The sequence below is a fragment of the Sapajus apella genome, unplaced genomic scaffold, assembly GCF_009761245.1.
Source record: "Sapajus apella isolate SASKATOON/1434 unplaced genomic scaffold, GSC_monkey_1.0 scaffold53, whole genome shotgun sequence".
Taxonomy (NCBI): Eukaryota; Metazoa; Chordata; class Mammalia; order Primates; family Cebidae; genus Sapajus; species Sapajus apella.
In genome coordinates, this window is record NW_022436993.1 from 3,930,317 (window position 1) to 3,948,500 (window position 18,184).

The window sequence follows — 18,184 nt, forward strand, 5'->3', positions numbered from 1 at the left end:
AGTGTCTCATAAGTGATATCACAGTATGTTTTTGAAATAAGCTTTTATGTATCTGTGACCCCTGTGATTTTTTTTTTAAGTAGTTAAATAGTGCATGTACTAAGTGCATGGTACTGTTGTAATCACTTTACAGACTCTTTAATCTTCATAACAAGAATATGAAGTACATTGTCATTGTCATCCACATCTTAAACACAAGGAACCTAGGCAAAGATTGTTCAGGAACTTGCCCATGAGCCACAACTTAAGAAATCAAGAATCCAGTCCTAGGCAGTCTAGCTCCAGAGTCCGCGTCCTTCCCCTGAAGCACGCCATCTTCCGGTGTTACAAAAGAAAAAACGAGCCAGTTAACAGTCATACCTTACTAGTTCCAACAGTTTAACTCCGTACAAGAAGAAAAAGTCATGTGGTTGCACACATTCAAATCCTGTCTTATATTTTCTCAACCAGTGACATCATAAAAAGATGTTGCGTCACCGTGAAACTGGCCCTAAAGTAAGGAACAAAGTTTTGCTGTAAGTAACTGGTATTACTAATATTGATGGTAAGATGAAAAAAAACCAAAAAACAATGCTTTCCAAGAGTCCATAGGAGTTAGGCTTATAATCTTAGATACATGATGGAATCAGTATCAGTATCTTTTAAGAGGAACATGGTATAAAATGCTTTCTTGTATTTTGTTATGAATGATTCCTGGAATATACTAGGACCCTGTTCTACTTAAAACATAGCTTAGGACTTATATATTGTTTATATGGGCACCCTTGTGTAATTCTCTTGCATTTACTTTTGTGACAGCCCTATCTCTCTCATCTCTGGTGAACATTTAGACTTTGTACTTTTTATCTGTGGAAACCAGATATAACATATCTATCTAAATATTTTTATTTAAGTATAACTTGCTAATATAAGATCCATCCATTGTAAGTATACATTGCAATGATTTTTAGCAAATTTATGCAGTTGTGAAACTTTCATCACAGTCTTTTGGAACGTTTCCATTGTTCCCGTTTGGAATGCCGGTTTGCATTCCCTTATGTGAGGTTTTTATCACCTTTATTTGGTTTATGATTAGTGATTTCCCCTTACATTCTCTCTCACCCTTTGAGTTTGCTTTGTCTAGTTATTATATCTAATTTTTATGGAATTAGTTTTTATCCTTTATTTTGGTTTCTTTTAACCTTGAGTTATTATTCAATCAAATGACCTTGTTATGAAGCCTTTTAAGGGAGTCAAATGACAGTTCTTAGTCTACAGGAATGTAACTGCTATTATTCCAGTCATGCCTTGGCTTCTAGCACTCTGATGTTACATGAATTGGCACTCACATTAGGGAAATAAGATGTGTGTAGAGGGATATGTATTAGGGGTTTTCTTAGGTGGAGAAATCAGTGACTGTTGGCTCATTTACTGTGTGTGCCTATAGCTTGCTCTTGTTATAAGATCTAACAGATCAGCGGCAGTGTGGGTGAGTAGAAGGAGTGAAGAGTGCACATATGTATATTTCTTTTCATCTTCTCTTTCTGTGAAGGCCCATAGAAATATAACCCTTTAGGAGACTAGAGGAGCTTCAATGTGATATTCTGGGTGGGTGGAATGATTGAGACAACCGAGCTATGTCACATTAAGAAATCTTAATTAGTTTGCAGAGAACAAAAAAGAAACTGCCTACCCTGTACCCCATCTTCTCTGTTTGTGTAAAGAGCCCAGTAAAACAAGGCATAGCAGGCTCAATTTAGAAATGTGAAGCATGAAACCATGATCCAAAAGAGTTACCTATATGATTTAAAAAAAAAAAGAAAACTTGGATAAATTTGGGAGTTGTGAGGCCAAGTCACAATAATATACTAGAAATAAATTTAATACTGTATAGTTCTTAAAGTGTTCAAATATGAATCCTACAGCAAAGGAAATTATAAAAGATAATAAATTAGATCAAAAAGCTGTTAGGGGAAGAATTTATGTAGATTATGAAATAAAAGATGATGAAAAACAATTTAACGTAGACAAAATATTTTAGCATTGAATTCAGGACACCATTATTTTAATTCTTATTGTGTTGTAAACCAGCCTACAATCTTGGATAAATCATTTAGCAAATCTGGATCTCATGTGTAAAGGGTTGACTTATTTAGATTAAATCTTAAAAGATGATTTTGTGCTCTAAAATTATATAATGGGATGGCAACTAAGCACATGAAAAGATATTATCATTTGCCATAAGGGAAGTACAAATTAAGATCAAAATGAGATATCACTATACACTTGTCACAATGGCTAAAATAAACAATAGTGGCAATACCAAGTCCTGTCAAGGATGTGGAGAAATGGATCACTTACATACTGCTGGTGGGCATGTAAAATGGTACAACCAGTCAGGAAAACAGTTTGGCAGTTTCTTATAAAACTTAACAAGCAGTTATCATATGCTGTAATCTGAATGTCCTTCTGAAATTCATATGTTGACAACCAGACCCTCAAGGTGATGGTTTTAGGAGGATAGGGCCTTTGGGAGATTATTAGGTTCTGAGGGTGGAGCGCTGTGAATGGGATTCATGCCTCCGTAAAAGAAGCCCCAGGAAGCTACCTTGCCCTTCTACCATGGGAGCAACAATGTGCTGCCTATTTAGGAAGTAGGCCCTCACTGAACACTGAATCTGCCACTGCCTTGATCCTGGACTTCCTGGCCTCTAGAACCATGACAAATAAATGTCAGTTGTTTATAGGCAACCCAGCCTATGGTATTTTGTTATAGCAGTCCAAATGTACTAAGATGACATATGACCCAAAAATAGCACTCTTGGACATTTATTCCAGGGAAATGTAAACTGTGTTCATACAAGAACCTGTACGTGAATGGTCATAGTATATTTATTCATAATAACCAAAAACTTGAAACAACTGAGGTGTCTTTTAACAGATAAATTGTTAAACAAAATGTGGTACATCCATTCTATGGCATACAACTTAGCAATAAAAAGGAATGAACTGTGGATAGATGCAACAACCTGGGTGAATCTCCAGACACTTATTCTAAGTGAAAAAAAGCCAATCCCAAATGGTTACTGACTGTATGATTCCATTTGCGTAACATTCTTGAAATGACAAAATGATGGAAATATAGAACAAACTAATTTGGGAGACTGAGGCAGGAGGATAACATCAGTCCAGGAGTTTGAGGCTAACCTGGGCAACACAGTGAGACCCTGTCTCTACAAGAAAAAAAAAAAATAACCCTTAAACTAGGCATGACGGTGATGCATGCCTGCAGTCCCAGCTACTTGGGAGGCTGAGGTGGGAGGATTGCTTGATCACTAGAGATTGAAGCTGCAGTGAGCGGGATTGCACCACTGCACTCCAGCCTGGGCCACAGAGCAAGTGTCTGTCTCAAAGAAAACAAACCCAGAAACAGAAAGAAAAACAGATTAGTGGTTGCCAAGGGTTAGGGCCCAAGTAGGAGGGAGAGAGTAGGTGTAGGTATAGTTATGAAAGGGCAACAAGAGAGATCCTTGTGGGGATGGAACAGTTCTGTATCTTGACTGGTGTGGTGGATGTATACACTTCTGTAAATGTGATAACCCTGCGTAGAACTAAACACACAATGAGTACAAGTAAAACTGAAGAAACTGGAGAAATATGAATAAGATGAGTGGATTGTATGTGTGTCAGTAATCTGGTTATGATATGTACTGTAGTTTTCTAAGAAGTTAACTGTTGAAGGAAACTGAATAAAGATTACATAGGATCCCTCTATGTCTTTCTCTTTGTCTCTCTCTCTCTCTCTCTCTCTCTCTCTTTTTTGTGGAGAGTGAGGTCTCACTATGTTGCCCAGGCTGGTCTCGAACTCCTGGGTTCAACTTGTCCTCCCACCTCTGTCTCCCTACGTGCTGGGATTACAGTCATGAGCCACCATGCCTGGCTATGTAATATTTTTTAAAACTGCCTGTGAATCTATAATTGTCTCAAAATAAGAAGCTTAATTACAAAAAGAACTAAAAATTTAATGACTATTTTACTCATCCATGTATCTACTCTGTGGAACAAGGTTGGGTAAAAAGTAGGTCCTCAATACATATTTATTTACTGAATGAATGAAGAAAGAGTGTGTCAGCGAGCCAGACCAAGATGTGCGTGTGCCCAATGAACTCTAATTTGGATATCAAAAGGAGGAACCAGTCATTATTTACAGCTTAACTAGACTATTGGGGTAATTAAGCCTAGAATAACTCTTCCCTGACAAATGCTACCTAATCATATGCTTGCTTTTGCAGTCACTTAGGAATTTGCTTGAATATCCCTTGTTATGCTCCCCTAAATCCTAGAAGTGGGGGATAAACTACAATGGATTTATGGTACATTAGTTTCAAATATACATAGTCTCTATAGATGACTTCAGAGACTTTGTTCACACAAATAGCTAAAAATAGGGAGGAAAAAGCTTTTCATCCAAGATACAGTTTTTTCTTATTTCTTACTTACACTATTGATTGCTAACCCAGTTTTTTCCATTGCTCCATTATTTGCTTTGATGCATCTTTCCAGTTGCATTTTACCTACAAGTATCTTAAAGTATTTTTATGTAAGTATGTTAAAGTATTGTGAGATACTGTGATTTAAAGAGCTATCAGAAAAAATAGACTTGAAGACAATGGTGCCTGCAGAGAAAGAATGAAGAGTTAATATTTATTAAATGATTATGTACTCAGCTCTTCACATGCATTTCACATTTAATATACATTCATTCTTTGGGAGAAGTGCTTTTATTCTTACTTTAATAGGAGAAAACTGAGGCTTAGAGAGGTTAAATAATTGTCTGCTATACTACAACTAGCAAATAGCAGAGCTGGAATTAGTGCCTGATTCAGCTGACTCCAAATCTCCAAATCCTAGGTTCTTTTTTTCAAATTATGTTTATAGATGTAGGGAGTACAAGTGCAGTTTTGTTACATGGGTATATTGTGTAGTGGTGAAGTCTGGGTTTTTAGTGTAACCTTCACCTGAATAGCGAACACTGTACATTTTCAACTTTATCCCTTTCCATCCTCCCCACTTTCGGAGTCTCCAGTATCTATTATTTCCCTCTGTATGTCCATGTGTACCCATTGTTTAACTCCCACTTGTAAGCGAGCATGCTAGCCTATGTTCTGAACTGCATTGCTAAACTGAAAATTAAAATGCTGGGTCAGATAAAAAAAGAGAGAATCACATTCCTTTCCCAGTCCTCAGCAGCATGCAATGTACCTTTGTAACAAACCTGCACATGTACACCCTGAACCTACAATAAAAGTTGGAAAGAAAGAGAATCAAAATAGAATCTTGTGTTCTTGAAGAATGATAGTAGATTAATAAATTATTTTTTACAATGTTAAATTCTAGAATCATTTTTACTTTTTATGGTTTTTTTTTTTTTTTTTGGAGATGGAGTCTCTTGCTGTGTTGCCCAGGCTAGAGTACAGTGGCACCATCTTGGCTCACTGCAGCCTCCACCTCCCAGGTTCCAGGGATTCTCCTGCCTCAGCCTCCCAAGTAGCTGGGATTACAGGAATGTGCCGCTGCGCTCAGCTAATTTTTGTGTTTTTAATACAGATGGGCTTTCACCATGTTGGCCAGGGTGATGTTGAACTCCTGGCCTCAAGTGATCCACTCGCCTTAGGCTCCCAAAGTGCCCAGATTACAGGCATAAGCCACTGCACCCAGCCTACTTTTTATATTTTCTATATACAAAAAGATACACACACACACACATATATGTGTGTGTATATATATATATATATATCCTTTTGTATATCATATTGACTTTATATATTAAAATGAACCCTAATAACTCCCCATAGATTTTAACTTATAAATTATCCAGGCAGTTGGAGTAATTTGTTTTCCCCAGATCTCAGCCCCATGCTTCCTCATTCACACACTTCTGTGTCCTCAGCATAACCACTTTCTTGAGTTTCATGATAAGCATCCTGTTGCGGCTGCTTTTGTTTAAATGTCTTTATTGAGGTATGTTTGATATATAATCAACTGTACATGTGTCAACTGTAGAGTTTGGTAAGTTTATACAGTACACAAGTATGCACCAGTGAAAACACCACAGTCAAGGTTAGTTATTCACCATTCTCCGCATTTCCTCATGCCCCTTTGTAATAATCTCCATCCTTACATCCACCCAGAGCAACTGCTAATCTGGTTTCAGTCAGTATAGACTAGTTTTTGGAATTTTTCTACGATTTATATAAATGGAGCATATAGCATGTACTCCTCTTCTTCTTGGTCTGGGTTCTTTAACTCAGCATAATTAACATATTGCTATGTATATCAATAGTTTTCATTTTATTGCTAAGTAGCATTCTGTTGTTTGGCTGTGTCATGGTTTGGTTATTCATTCATCTGTTATTGAAACAGTTGTTTTTCAGTTTGTGACTATAACAAAGTTGCTGTGCACATTTATGTACAAGTCTTTATATTGACATATGCTTTCAATTTCTCTAGGAGTAGAATAGCTATGTCATATGGTAGGTGTATGTTTAACTTAAGAAACTGTCAGACTGTTTTCTAAAGTGTACCATTTTACATTCCTACTAGCAGTGACTGATAGTTCTAGTTGCTTCGCATCCTGGCCAGTACTTAGTATGGTTAATCTTTATATAGCACTTCTATTATGTGTGTAGTGGTATTTCGTTGTGGTTTTAGTTTGCATTTCCATTATTGAATTTTGAGAGTTCTTTATATATTCTAGATACAAGTTCTTTATCAGATACACAATTTGCAAATACATTCTACCATGGCTTGCCTTTTCATTTTCATCAAAGAGTGTGTGTGTATATGTGTGTATGTATATACTTTTCATAATGTATACATATATATTTTGAGACAGGGTTTCATTCTGTAACCCATGCTGGAGTGCAGTGGTATGATCATGGCTCACTGTAGCTTCAACCTCCTGGGCTGAGGTGCTTCTCATGTCTTAGCCTCCTGAGTAGCAGGGATTATAGGCATGCACCACCGCATCTGGTTAATTTTTTTTTTTTTTTTTTTTTGAGACAGAGTCTGACTCTGTTGCCCAGGCTAGAGTACAGTAGCATGATCTTGGCTCACTGCAACCTCTGTCTCTCTGGTTCAAATGATTCTCCTGCTTCAGCCTCCCGAGTAACTGGGATTATAGGCACAGGCCACCACACCTGGCTAATCTTTGTATTTTTAGTAGAGACAGGGTTTCACCATGTGGACTAGACTGGTCTTGAACTCCTGACCTTAGGTGACCCTCCTGCCTCAGCCTCCCAAAGGAGGGGATTACAGGCATGAGCCACTGTGCCTGGCTACCTGAGTAATTTTTAAATTTTGTGTAGAGACAGGGTCTCCCTGTGTTGCCCAGGCAGGTCTCAAACTCCTGGCTGAGATCCTCCTGCCTCAGCCTCCCAAAGTGCTGGGATTACAGGTGTGAACCACCATGACTGGCCAGGAAGTGTCTTTCAAAGAGTAGAGGGTCTTAATTTTGATGAAGTTTCATTTATCTCTTTTTAAAAAAGTTCATATGTTCTTCCAATGAATATTTTGTTGTTATTAATGGATTATGCTCCTTAGGGTTATATCTAAGAAATCTTAACCTAAGTTCATAAAGATTTTCCCATTTTTTTCCAGAAGTTTTGTAGTTTTAAGTGTTACATTTAGATCTATGATCGTTTATTTTATTGTTTTGAGACAGAGTCGCTCTGCATCCAGGCTGGAGTGTGTGGTGCAATCTTGGCTCACTGCAACCTCCACTTTCAGGATTCAAGAGATTCTCCTGCCTCAGCCTCACAAATAGCTGGGATTATAGGCATGTGCCATCACACCCAGCTAGTTTTTGTACTTTCAGTAGAGACAGAGTTTCACCATGTTGGCCAGGCTGGTCTGGAACTCCTGTCCTCAAGTGATCCACCTGCTTTGGCCTCCCAAAGTGCTGGGATTACAGGCGCGGGCCACTGTGCCCAGCCTAGGTGTATGATCATTTGAGTTAAGTTTTGTTTGTCATATGAGTTATGGATCAAAGTTCATTTCTTTTCTTGCACACAGATAACCAATTGTTCCAGGGTGATTTGTGTTTACAAGTATTTGTATTATACTTGTACAATATTGGCATGGGCTCATGTTTCTTTTGGGTAAATACCTGGTGGTAGAATGGCAGCATCATGTGGTTGTGGGTCTATAGCGGGACTCTATATTCTGTTCTGTGAATCTGTGTGTCTTGATGCCATTACTGTACTGTGTTGACTAGTGTAGCTTTATAAGCCTTAAAGATTTGCAGTCTAAGTAGACCAACTTTGTTCTTTTTTGAATTTTGGAAATATCCTAGCAGCTTCCACACAAAAATCTCCTTAGATTTTTATTGGGTTTGCACTGGATTTATAGATCAATTTGGGGAGAGTTAACATTGTAACAGTACTGAGTCTTCTAAATCATGAACATGGTATATCTCTCCATTTATTTATTCTTTAGTATCTCTTAATGTTTTAGAGTTTCAGTTTGTAGATCTTACAAATCTTGGCAGCTTTATCCCTAAATATTTTATATTTTTAAAATGATAAAATTTTATTTTAATATAAATGGTAATTATAAATGGTAATAAAATTATTTTAATATAAATGGTATTTTTTAAAGTTTTAAATTTCCAATTGCTTATTGCTAGTATATGGAAATACTGTTTTTTTTTTTTTTTTTTTTTTTGTATAGTGTATATTTCATTAACATTCTGTTTAGTAGAACTCAATCATATGGCACGGCTACTGCAAGTTTGGCTGGGCAGTGTTGCTATCTAGCTACCTTTTCACTTTTATATGAAGCAAATTATTGTGGCAGAGTGGATAGACTCACTGGTGGAAGATAATAAAAAATATAATAGAAGCAAGACTTCAATATTTGCAATTCAATAAAGTTGACCTTTCAAATATGCCAGGATTAACTTGGAGTTGTAATTTAAAACAAAATTTTATCAGCTATGCAGACATGTTAAGTTTAAGATACCTATCAGGTTGGAAGAGGCTTGGGCTTCAAATACAAATTTGGGAGTCATTTGCATATAGATGATGTTTAATGCAGGAAACGGAATGAAATCACCAAAAGACAGAGCATAGCTAGAGAAGTCCGTAGACTGAGCCCTTAGCAGATGAAAGCAAAGGAGCCTGAGACAAAGTCGCCTGTGAGTTGGAAGAAAAATCAGTGTGAGAAGTCAAGTGGAGAAAATTCTTCAAGGAGGGACTGACCCCTGTGCCAGTAAGGCGCACATAAGATGAGAACTGAGAATTGATCATTCAGTTTAAAATGAGGAAGTTATGGGTGACCTTGGCAAGAGCAGTTTCTGGGAGTTAGACAGATAAAAGCCTGATTTAAAAGGATTTTGGAGAAATAGAAGGAAAAGAATTGGAAACATCAAGCACAGATAACTTTTAAGTGTTAAGGAGTTTTGTTCCAAAGAGAAGCAGACAAACGAGATGATAGCTGGAGAGATGATAGCTGTGTGATCAAGAGAGGATTTTGGCCAGGTGCAGTGGCATACACCTATAATCCCCTGCCAGTTTGGGAGGCTGAGGCAGGGGGGTCACTTGAGTGCAGGAGCTCAAGATCAGCCTGAGGAACATAGTGACACCTCATTTCTCAAAAAAAAAAAAATAGTTTGGTGACATTCACCTGTAGTCCAGCCTACTTGGGAGGGTAAGGTGGGAGTATCTTCTGAACTCAGGTAGTCCAGTCTGCAAAATACGTGTATGCAGATGGGAATGCTACATAAATAAAGAGAGAACAGGTGATGCAAAAGAGAGAGGGGAGAATTGTTGGACCTCTATCTTTGAATAATAAGAGGGAATGGGATCTAGTCTCAACTGCTGGGACCTTGGGAGAATGGAGAGCTCATCTATCATAGCAGAAGGGAAGACAGGGGAACATGGACATGGTTGCAGGTTAGTGGGGTGGATATGGGAAGTGATTCAGTTCTCATTTTATTGCTCCTGTTTTCTTAGTGTAATAGAAACTGCTGCAGGCGAGGATGGGGGAAAAGGGATGAAATAGTCGTCTAGGATGAATGACTGGAGAGAAATGTGTTACCATTGACTGACAACACTAATGGCTTTCTTGAGGTTAGTGGTCATGAACTTAGAATATAGCTTCGTTTTTGTTTTTCTCCACCCATGTTCACCTGCATAGGTGCAGGAAGCCCAGAGTAGGCAGGGTTGATTTATCCAGGGTTAGGTTTTGCCAGGCAACTTCGAGGAAGTGGGAGAAGGCAAAGGAGTTGAATTGAAGCTGGCTTAAGAGAAAAGTGAGAACATGGAGTGATGAGGGATAGGGACTGGGTGGCTGGGTCAGCTCCAGATTGAAGAATTGCAAGGCTTGGGGAATGAGAGGGAATGAATAAATAGTGAACTAATAGGTAGTGGTTCTAGGTAGGATTCTTCATTTGGGCTTGTTAAGAGGGTTTCAGTCATGACCAGGTGAAAGCTGAGAGTGGAAGAGAGGAGGTCAAAGAACAGGAAGGCCAGGGTATCAGAAGGGTTATCTGTGTGAATACTGAATTTGTGCTCAGAACCTGAAGACCTTTTCTATTATTTTCTAAAGTCCTTTGTTGCTGTTGGACTATTTATGTTTCTTTCTTGGTAAGAGTTTTATGTCTCTTCTTTGATGCATTCTGTTTCTTAGTCCATAGTGCTCTTTAAAACTTCTTTTGGTATTATATTTCATTCCTTCTATTGCATTTCTAATTTTAGCAATTATATATCTATTTTGAGAGTTTTTTGTTGCTTCAGGCTGTTTATGGCATTATTTTCTAGAAAAATAGTTTTTGATAATTGCATGCTTTGTTATAATATAGATAATTTATGTATCAGAAAATAGTTCATATTGGCACTCAGGTATTAAAACATTTTTACATAGAATTTTTTCTAGGTGAGGAAGTATATTGTGTTATGTAGTTAACTTTTAAATATCTTTTTCACTTTAGGTCTCAAAAAGTAAAGATGGAAAAGAGCAAAGTGAAACTGTATCACTGTCCGAAGATGAAACATTCTCCTGGCCAGGTCCCAAAACAGTTATGTTGAAAAGAACATCTCAAGGCTTTGGTTTTACATTAAGACATTTTATTGTTTATCCCCCAGAGTCTGCAATTCAGTTTTCGTATAAGGTAAGAGAAATAGTTTCAGCAACTTGAGGCCATTCCTATTTCCCTCTTGTCTTCCTCTTACCCTTCCCTCTGGCCTTTCTTTTCTATCTTAAAAGAATTAAGCATTACATTTGCATTTTTATTATATTATTTTTCTTCATTTAGGTATTTTTCCACTATCAAGAACAGAACAGAAACTTGAGTCTTCTCTGAAAAATCATAGTGATTCTAAACTCCAAATCTATATTTTTTAAAGACTCCTAATTCCAGACTTTATTCTACATTTTCTAATATGTAACTGTTTATTATCTAGAAAGATAGTGAGTTTTGTGGGCTTACTATGCAAAGGAAATGGATCACTAAAATATTCCAAGAGTTGTAATGGAATTAGGACAATATATAACGTTCAGATATGTAATATGATATCATGTTAGAATTTAAAAACAGCTTCTCATCAAAATGAATTACATTGACAGGCTTCAGTGGACAGTAACACAAGCTGAAAAGGGCAGCCTGAAATGTAAAGTTATAAAGTGCAGTTGACACACTGAGTACTTGCTCTGTATTCCTTACCATTTGTTATGAGCGTTTCTTACTTTATCCACACCAGAATCCTGTGGAGCATGTGGTATTATTAGCCCCATATGCCAGATGTGGAAACTGATCTGAGTCATAAAACAGATAAGTAGTTGATCTGGGATTTGAACTTGACCAATACGCATGCTTGATGCTGAACAATAGTTAATTATACACAATAATATAATGGAAATGATGATATTCAGAAGAGTTATGAGATCCTGGCCAGGCCACTTCTTTTGACCTTTAGATTTCCATTTTCATTTGCAGGAATTGAACTAGGGGATTAGAAAGTGTTTTCTAATTCTAAATATCTATGAATCCCAAACTGTCGTTTAAAAAGCAGTGTCTGTATTTGTATCTAGGGACCACAGTTTTAAATTATATTTTTGTTAAGTGTGTCTTCCTAGTAATTTCTTACAAGATACGCTTTTTTGAAATACTGAATAGCTTTTTTCTTTTTTTTAATTAGTTTTTTATATTTTTGGTTATTTGAACACTGAGATAATAGGAAACAAGTGGAATAGCTTTTAAGGATTGTAAAGAATTGGTACCTTTGGAATGAAATTTATCTGTTTGGATTTTCTGAAATGTGTATAAAACAACTGGACTAGATTCCTTAAGAATCAATTTGATATTAAAAAGCCTCAAGTAGTGTTACTTGTGCATTAGGTCACATGTGAGAACACTGGATAATTACATTAGGATTGCATATTTTTTGTCTTTGTTTTGTTTTGAATAAGAGCTTTGGGTCATGATGAACATATAGGTAGTGCAATTTTTTATAAGATAATTTTACCAAACTTACATAAACGTATATGATTTTTATTGGAAAATATTTCTAGAAATTTTAGTAGCACATACAGTAAATCCTCACTTAACATTGTCAAGAGATTTTTGGAAACTGCAACTTTAAGTGAAACAGATTTAAGTGATAACTGATCTTACATTGGCTAGAGTTTACTGGGCATATTTCTGGTCATCAAAATATCACCGAACTTGTAAATAAAGACCAAAGCACTTCCAGTGTTAAATATTGAAATAAATGTGAGATGTTCATACACTTAAGAAAGAGTTATAAAAAGTCCAGAATTGAGGGTGGCTGGAGCCTGTTCCAGCAGCTCATGCAGCTCAGGGCATGAGGTGGGACCTAACCCTGGGCAGGATGCTGTACATCCTGTGTACAGGATGTACACACACAGCCACCCCCATTCAGACCGGGACAATGTGGACACACCTGTGCATCGAAAAGGCACAGCTTTGGGATGTGGGAGAGAACCATAGTACCTGGAGAAAACCCACACAGATGGGGAGGAATGTACAAACTCCACACAGATGGGGTCCCAGTGGGGAATTAATTTTTCTTGTGAATGTTACAACAAAAGAATGAAATGAAATGATATTCAAATGAAATGATATTCCAGGACATGCTTACAGTTGTTGATAGCATGGTCATTGGAGTCAAAAGAGCCTAGGTTTAAGTTCCATTTCTGCCTCCTATTAGATCTGTGACCTTGCGTAAGTCAACTAACAGACCTTCTTCACAGGCTGTGTGATGATTGAATGATGCAGTACTTGTAACATATTTAGCTTAGAAATTGACACTGAAGTTGCTCAATAAATTTTAGTTATTAATGCTATTAATACAAATGTTCTTGCAAACAGGGCTCTGTCTTGTAAATTTTACATGGAAAATACATATTGGAATCTTTTCTATTTCAATTATGAAACTGTCAGTTTACTTGAATTAAAAATTTTAATACTGTCTAGCTTTTAGAAAATGTGTAATTAATATAACAGTGTCCTTATTTTGTCACGTATCTGGCAACCTCAGTCTTAGAACAGATCTTAAAATCAGAAGAAGGAAAAAAAAAACATTTGGCCAGCCAAAGTAAATGTCAAAAAATTATGTAATAAATTATCAGCCCTTCACCCAATGTCTGTTTTTCTTTCTAAGATACATGGTAGCTTCAATATGGTAGAGACTCAGCAAATATTTGAAAAAAATGTATTTTATACTAGCTTTTTTTGTTTTGTTTTGAGATGGGGTCTTGCTGTGTTGCCCAGGCTGGAGTGCAGTGGTGTGATCTCGGCTTACTGCAACCTCTGTCTCCCAGGTTCAAGCAATTCTTCTGCCTCAGCCTTCTGAGTAGCTTGGATTACAAGCACATGCCACCATGCCTGGCGCGCGCGTGCACGCACACATACATACATACATACATACATACATATATATATATATTTTTTTTTTTTTTTGAGACAGAGTCTTGCTCTATCACCCAGGCTGGAATGCAGTGGCGCACTCTTGGCTCACCACAACCTCCGCCTCCCAGGTTCAAGCGATTCTCCTACCTCAGCCTCCTGAGTAGCTGGGATTACAGGCACAAGGCACCATGCCCAGCTAATTTTTGTATTTTTAGTAGAGATGGTGTTTCACTGTGTTGGTCAGGTTGGTCTCAAATTTCTGACCTCACGATCTGCCCACCTCGGCCTCCCAGAGTGCTAGGATTACAGGTGTGAGCCACCACATCCAGCAGTTTTTGTATTTTTAGTAGAGACTGGGTTTCACCATGTTGGTCAGGCTGGTCTTGAACCTCTGACCTCATGATCCGCCTGCCTTGGCTTCCCAAAGTGCTGGGATTACAGGCATGAACCACCATGCCTGGCCTTTCTAGTTTTTAAACATTTCTAATTTCCCAGCTAGAGGTAGATAACATGGCAGCAAGACAGCATGGTAACAATGAAAGAGACCAAGTAGATAAACAAACTTCAAAATTGAATACATGAACTTAAATATGTAGCAATTTGGGATGAGTCCACTTATATAGACAGCTCTGGCTCCTGTAATATCTCTAAAGGCACATTTAAGTATAGTGCAGTAAGTGATGACATGGCCTTTCCATCTGTCCAATTGCCTACTTGACAATTTCACTTGGATATCTCTATTAGAACTCTCACACTCAAATGCCAGAAACTGAACTCCTGATTCCCTACCCCTAAATTGGCTTCACCCACAGCTTTCTTATCTCTGTTTGTAAAAACTGTTATTTTTCCAGTAAAAGACACTTTCTATACTGTTACTGAAGATGGGCTATCAGTTTGCTTTTGAGCTTGCCAGTGGCTATAGAAGAGTATATGATCAATTAAGGATACTGTTAGTGAGATTGTAATTGCCACAATTTGGGGAGGTCAGTTTGAATAAAATTGAGTCTTGCTGTGATTAACAAGAGTTTATAAATGTGTATTCATAAATGAATATATATATATTGTTTTTATTTGTAGGATGAAGAAAATGGAAACAGAGGAGGTATGCTATAAACATTTTAATTTGTCTCTGAATCTTTGTCTACCCATTTCTGTTCTTTAAGTGATATTAAATGAGATGTAATTTTTGGTGTTCAAATATATAAGTTTTTAGGTGTGAGAGGCATAGAATTAAATGTATTTTACTGTAGACTTCAAAGTTGTATGAATTCCATTGTCTCATCTTAATTTGAACATGTAATAATTTTATTATTAATTCTATGTGTTTTTGTTGAGAAATACGTCATGATAATTCCAAAGAGAGTACTTAAGATTTTTATTTCAATTAGCGATCTTTTTAAATGAGGTGATTATTTTAATAAAGAATGCTATGTGTTTTATCAGTTAGGTTTATTGACTCCAATATTGAAAAGAGGATTTGGGTTATTCTTGTAGTTAATGTTGTTGATTTAAAAATTATTTAATGAACTTAAAAGGACAATCAAGCTGCAGATAAATTATTTCTTAATAACTGATTTTAAATCAACTTTAATGAGCTAAAATTCACACTCAACAAAATGCACGTATTAAAAACTTATTTCTGGATAATTTTAGAAACAAAGTTGCAAAAATAGTACAGAGAATTTTTATGTGTCTTTTATTTAACTTTCTCTAGTGTTAAAAACTCACAATACCATGGTACAATCAACAAAACTAAGCGATGAGCATTGGTACAATACTACTATTTAAACTACAGACTTTATTTGGATGTTACCAGTTTTTCCACTAGTATCCTTGTTCTCTTCCAGAATCCCATGTTGTATTCACTTGTCATGTCCTTTTAGTCTTTCCTTGTATTTTATGACTAGTACTGATCAGTTTTTTTGTTTGTTTTGTTTTTTTTGAGACAGAGTCTGTTTCTGTCACCCAGGCTGGAGTCCAGTGGGGCAGTCTTGGCTCACTGCAACCTCCGCTTCCCAGGTTCAAGTGATTTTCCTGCCTCAGCCTTCTGAGTAGCTGGGATGCCAGGCACCCACCACCATACCTGGCTAATTTTTTTGTATTTTTAGTAGAAACGGGGTTTCACTGTGTTAGCCAGGATGGTCTCAATCTCCTGACTTTGTGATCCGCCCGCTTTTGCTACTCAAAGTGCTGGGATTACAGGCATGAGCCACTGCGCCCAGCCTGATCAGTTATTTTATAGAATGTCCTTCATTTTCAATTTATCTGACGTGTTCTCATCGTTAGTTCAAGGTCATGCATGTTTAGCAAGAACACCAGATTTTCATCTATTTTAAGTGTACAGTTTGGTAAGTTTTGATGAATGTATAACCTGTGAAATCACTATCCCAATTAAGATGTGATATCTAAAACAACTTTTCATCATTCCGTAAAGTTCCCTTATTTTTTTAATTCTGCTGTCTTTACATAGTCACTAATCTGATTTTTATCACTAATAGGTCAATTTTGCCTCATCTAGATTTTTCTTTTAATAAATGGAATAATATAGCATGTACACTTTTGTGTCTTTTGCCAGGCATAATATTCTTGACCTTCACTGTATTATATGTATGAGTACTGATAGTACTTTTTTTCCTTTATATGAATATACTACAAATTGCTTACCCACTCAACTTGTTGATGGACTTTTATAATAACCATTTGAGGTCTTGAAAAGGTTATGGGTTAAAATGTGAAGGAAATGGCATTTTTTTTTAAGCACTCTCAAAAGTAATCAGAGGGTATAGGGCCAGGCAGGACTCTTCATAGTTGTCACTAGTACAAGATGAGCCACTCCTGCATCACCATCTGTCATGCACCAGGGTTCAGGATGAATTCCAAATGTTACTTGGCATGGGTTAGAAATAAGCCTTAGTGGGGAAAGGGAAAACTGACAAAGCTGGCATCAGCAAGAGAGAAGAGGATAGAGGTTCTCCATCTTCCTGTTGTCCTGAAGGCTGATGTGCTGATACGTGGACAACCTACTGGACACACAGCATCTAGAATGCATGCCTCTTATGGGGGGAAATATACTTCTAATAAATGTCAAAAGACATCATTATAAAACTTCATGCACATCATTATGTGTCTGACATAGCTCGCTGAAGTGAATGGATTTAGTTTTGTGCTTTGGCTAGGGAGAGTAAATTTGAACATTTATAAGGGAAAACTAGAAGATCTATTACAGGTTACATTCATGTTTTAGGTCCTATACTATTGAAGATGGGCTAGACGTTTGCTTTTGAGCTTGCTACTGGCCATAGAAAAGATGAGAATATGATCAGTTAAGGATACACATTATTCCTAAAGAACAACATTCTGTTTGCACTGAGGTCTGAGACAGGTTTCTCCCCTGGAAAACAAAGAGTGATACAGCAGATAATATTTTCAAGACCATTTCTTCCTATGGCTGTTTTTAAAGTGGTTCCTCAATTTAAGCCAACTACAAAACCTTGAGGTCTCATTCAGCTTAAAGTGCTTCTCAGCTTGGCATGATATTGCTCTCTGGAGGGTATATGGTAATGCATCCTCTTTATATACATCTTTATCACAATTGGGAGAGGGGGAGTGTGTATTGTCATCTTGTGGATAGAGGCCAGAAGTGCTCTTGAAACGGTGCACAGGGCAGCCTCCCACAGCAAAGAATTATCTGGGTCAGACACAGTGGCTCACCGCTGTAACCTCAGCACTTTGGAAGACTGAGGTGGGCAGGTCAGTTGAGGTCAGGAGTTTGAGACTAGCCTGGCCAACATGGTGAAACCTCATCTGTACTAAAAATACAAAAATTAGCCAGACGTGGGGGCACACATTTGTAATCCCAGCTACGTGGGAGGCTGAGGCAGGAGAATCTCTTGAACCCGGGAGGTGGAGGTTGCAATGAGCCGAGAACGCACGACTGCGCTCCTGACAGAGCAAGACTCTGTCTCAAAATAATAATTATTATTACTGTTATCTGGCCCCAAATATTAATAGTGCAAGAGTGAGAAACCCTGGTTTAAAGTAATGGGCACCAAAGCATTGTGTTCCAAGTGTCTAGGTCCCCATGAGTCTGGCTTGATCCAGTGACAACTTTCAAACCGTTCAGAAGAATTGATATTCAGGGCTGCGTATCTGGTGATCTTTTGTGATTATTATCCCTTACAACTGAACTTGAGATCTGAATTGAGTTACTGCTGTAGTTTGAGGTTAAATTATCTGGTTGCTCTATTGGCATGTATGATGTTGATGAAGGGATAA

At 37.3% G+C, this 18,184-nt stretch overlaps 1 protein-coding gene across 11 annotated transcripts in view; it reads left to right on the forward strand.

Annotated features, from left to right (window-relative positions):
• The window catches only part of ARHGAP21 (Rho GTPase activating protein 21), a 127,174-nt gene that overhangs the window by 41,865 nt on the left and 67,125 nt on the right, over positions 1-18,184 (forward strand). For 9 of the 11 annotated variants that reach the window (XM_032243863.1, XM_032243868.1, XM_032243864.1 and 6 more), the window contains 2 exons: positions 10,970-11,149; positions 14,987-15,011. The exons of 1 other annotated variant lie outside the window; for it this stretch is intronic. In XM_032243863.1, the coding sequence (XP_032099754.1) occupies positions 10,970-11,149; positions 14,987-15,011 (205 nt within the window). Of the gene's footprint in view, positions 1-10,969; positions 11,150-14,986; positions 15,012-18,184 lie in introns of those variants that run through there. One more of the 11 variants, XM_032243874.1, reaches the window with a different exon arrangement.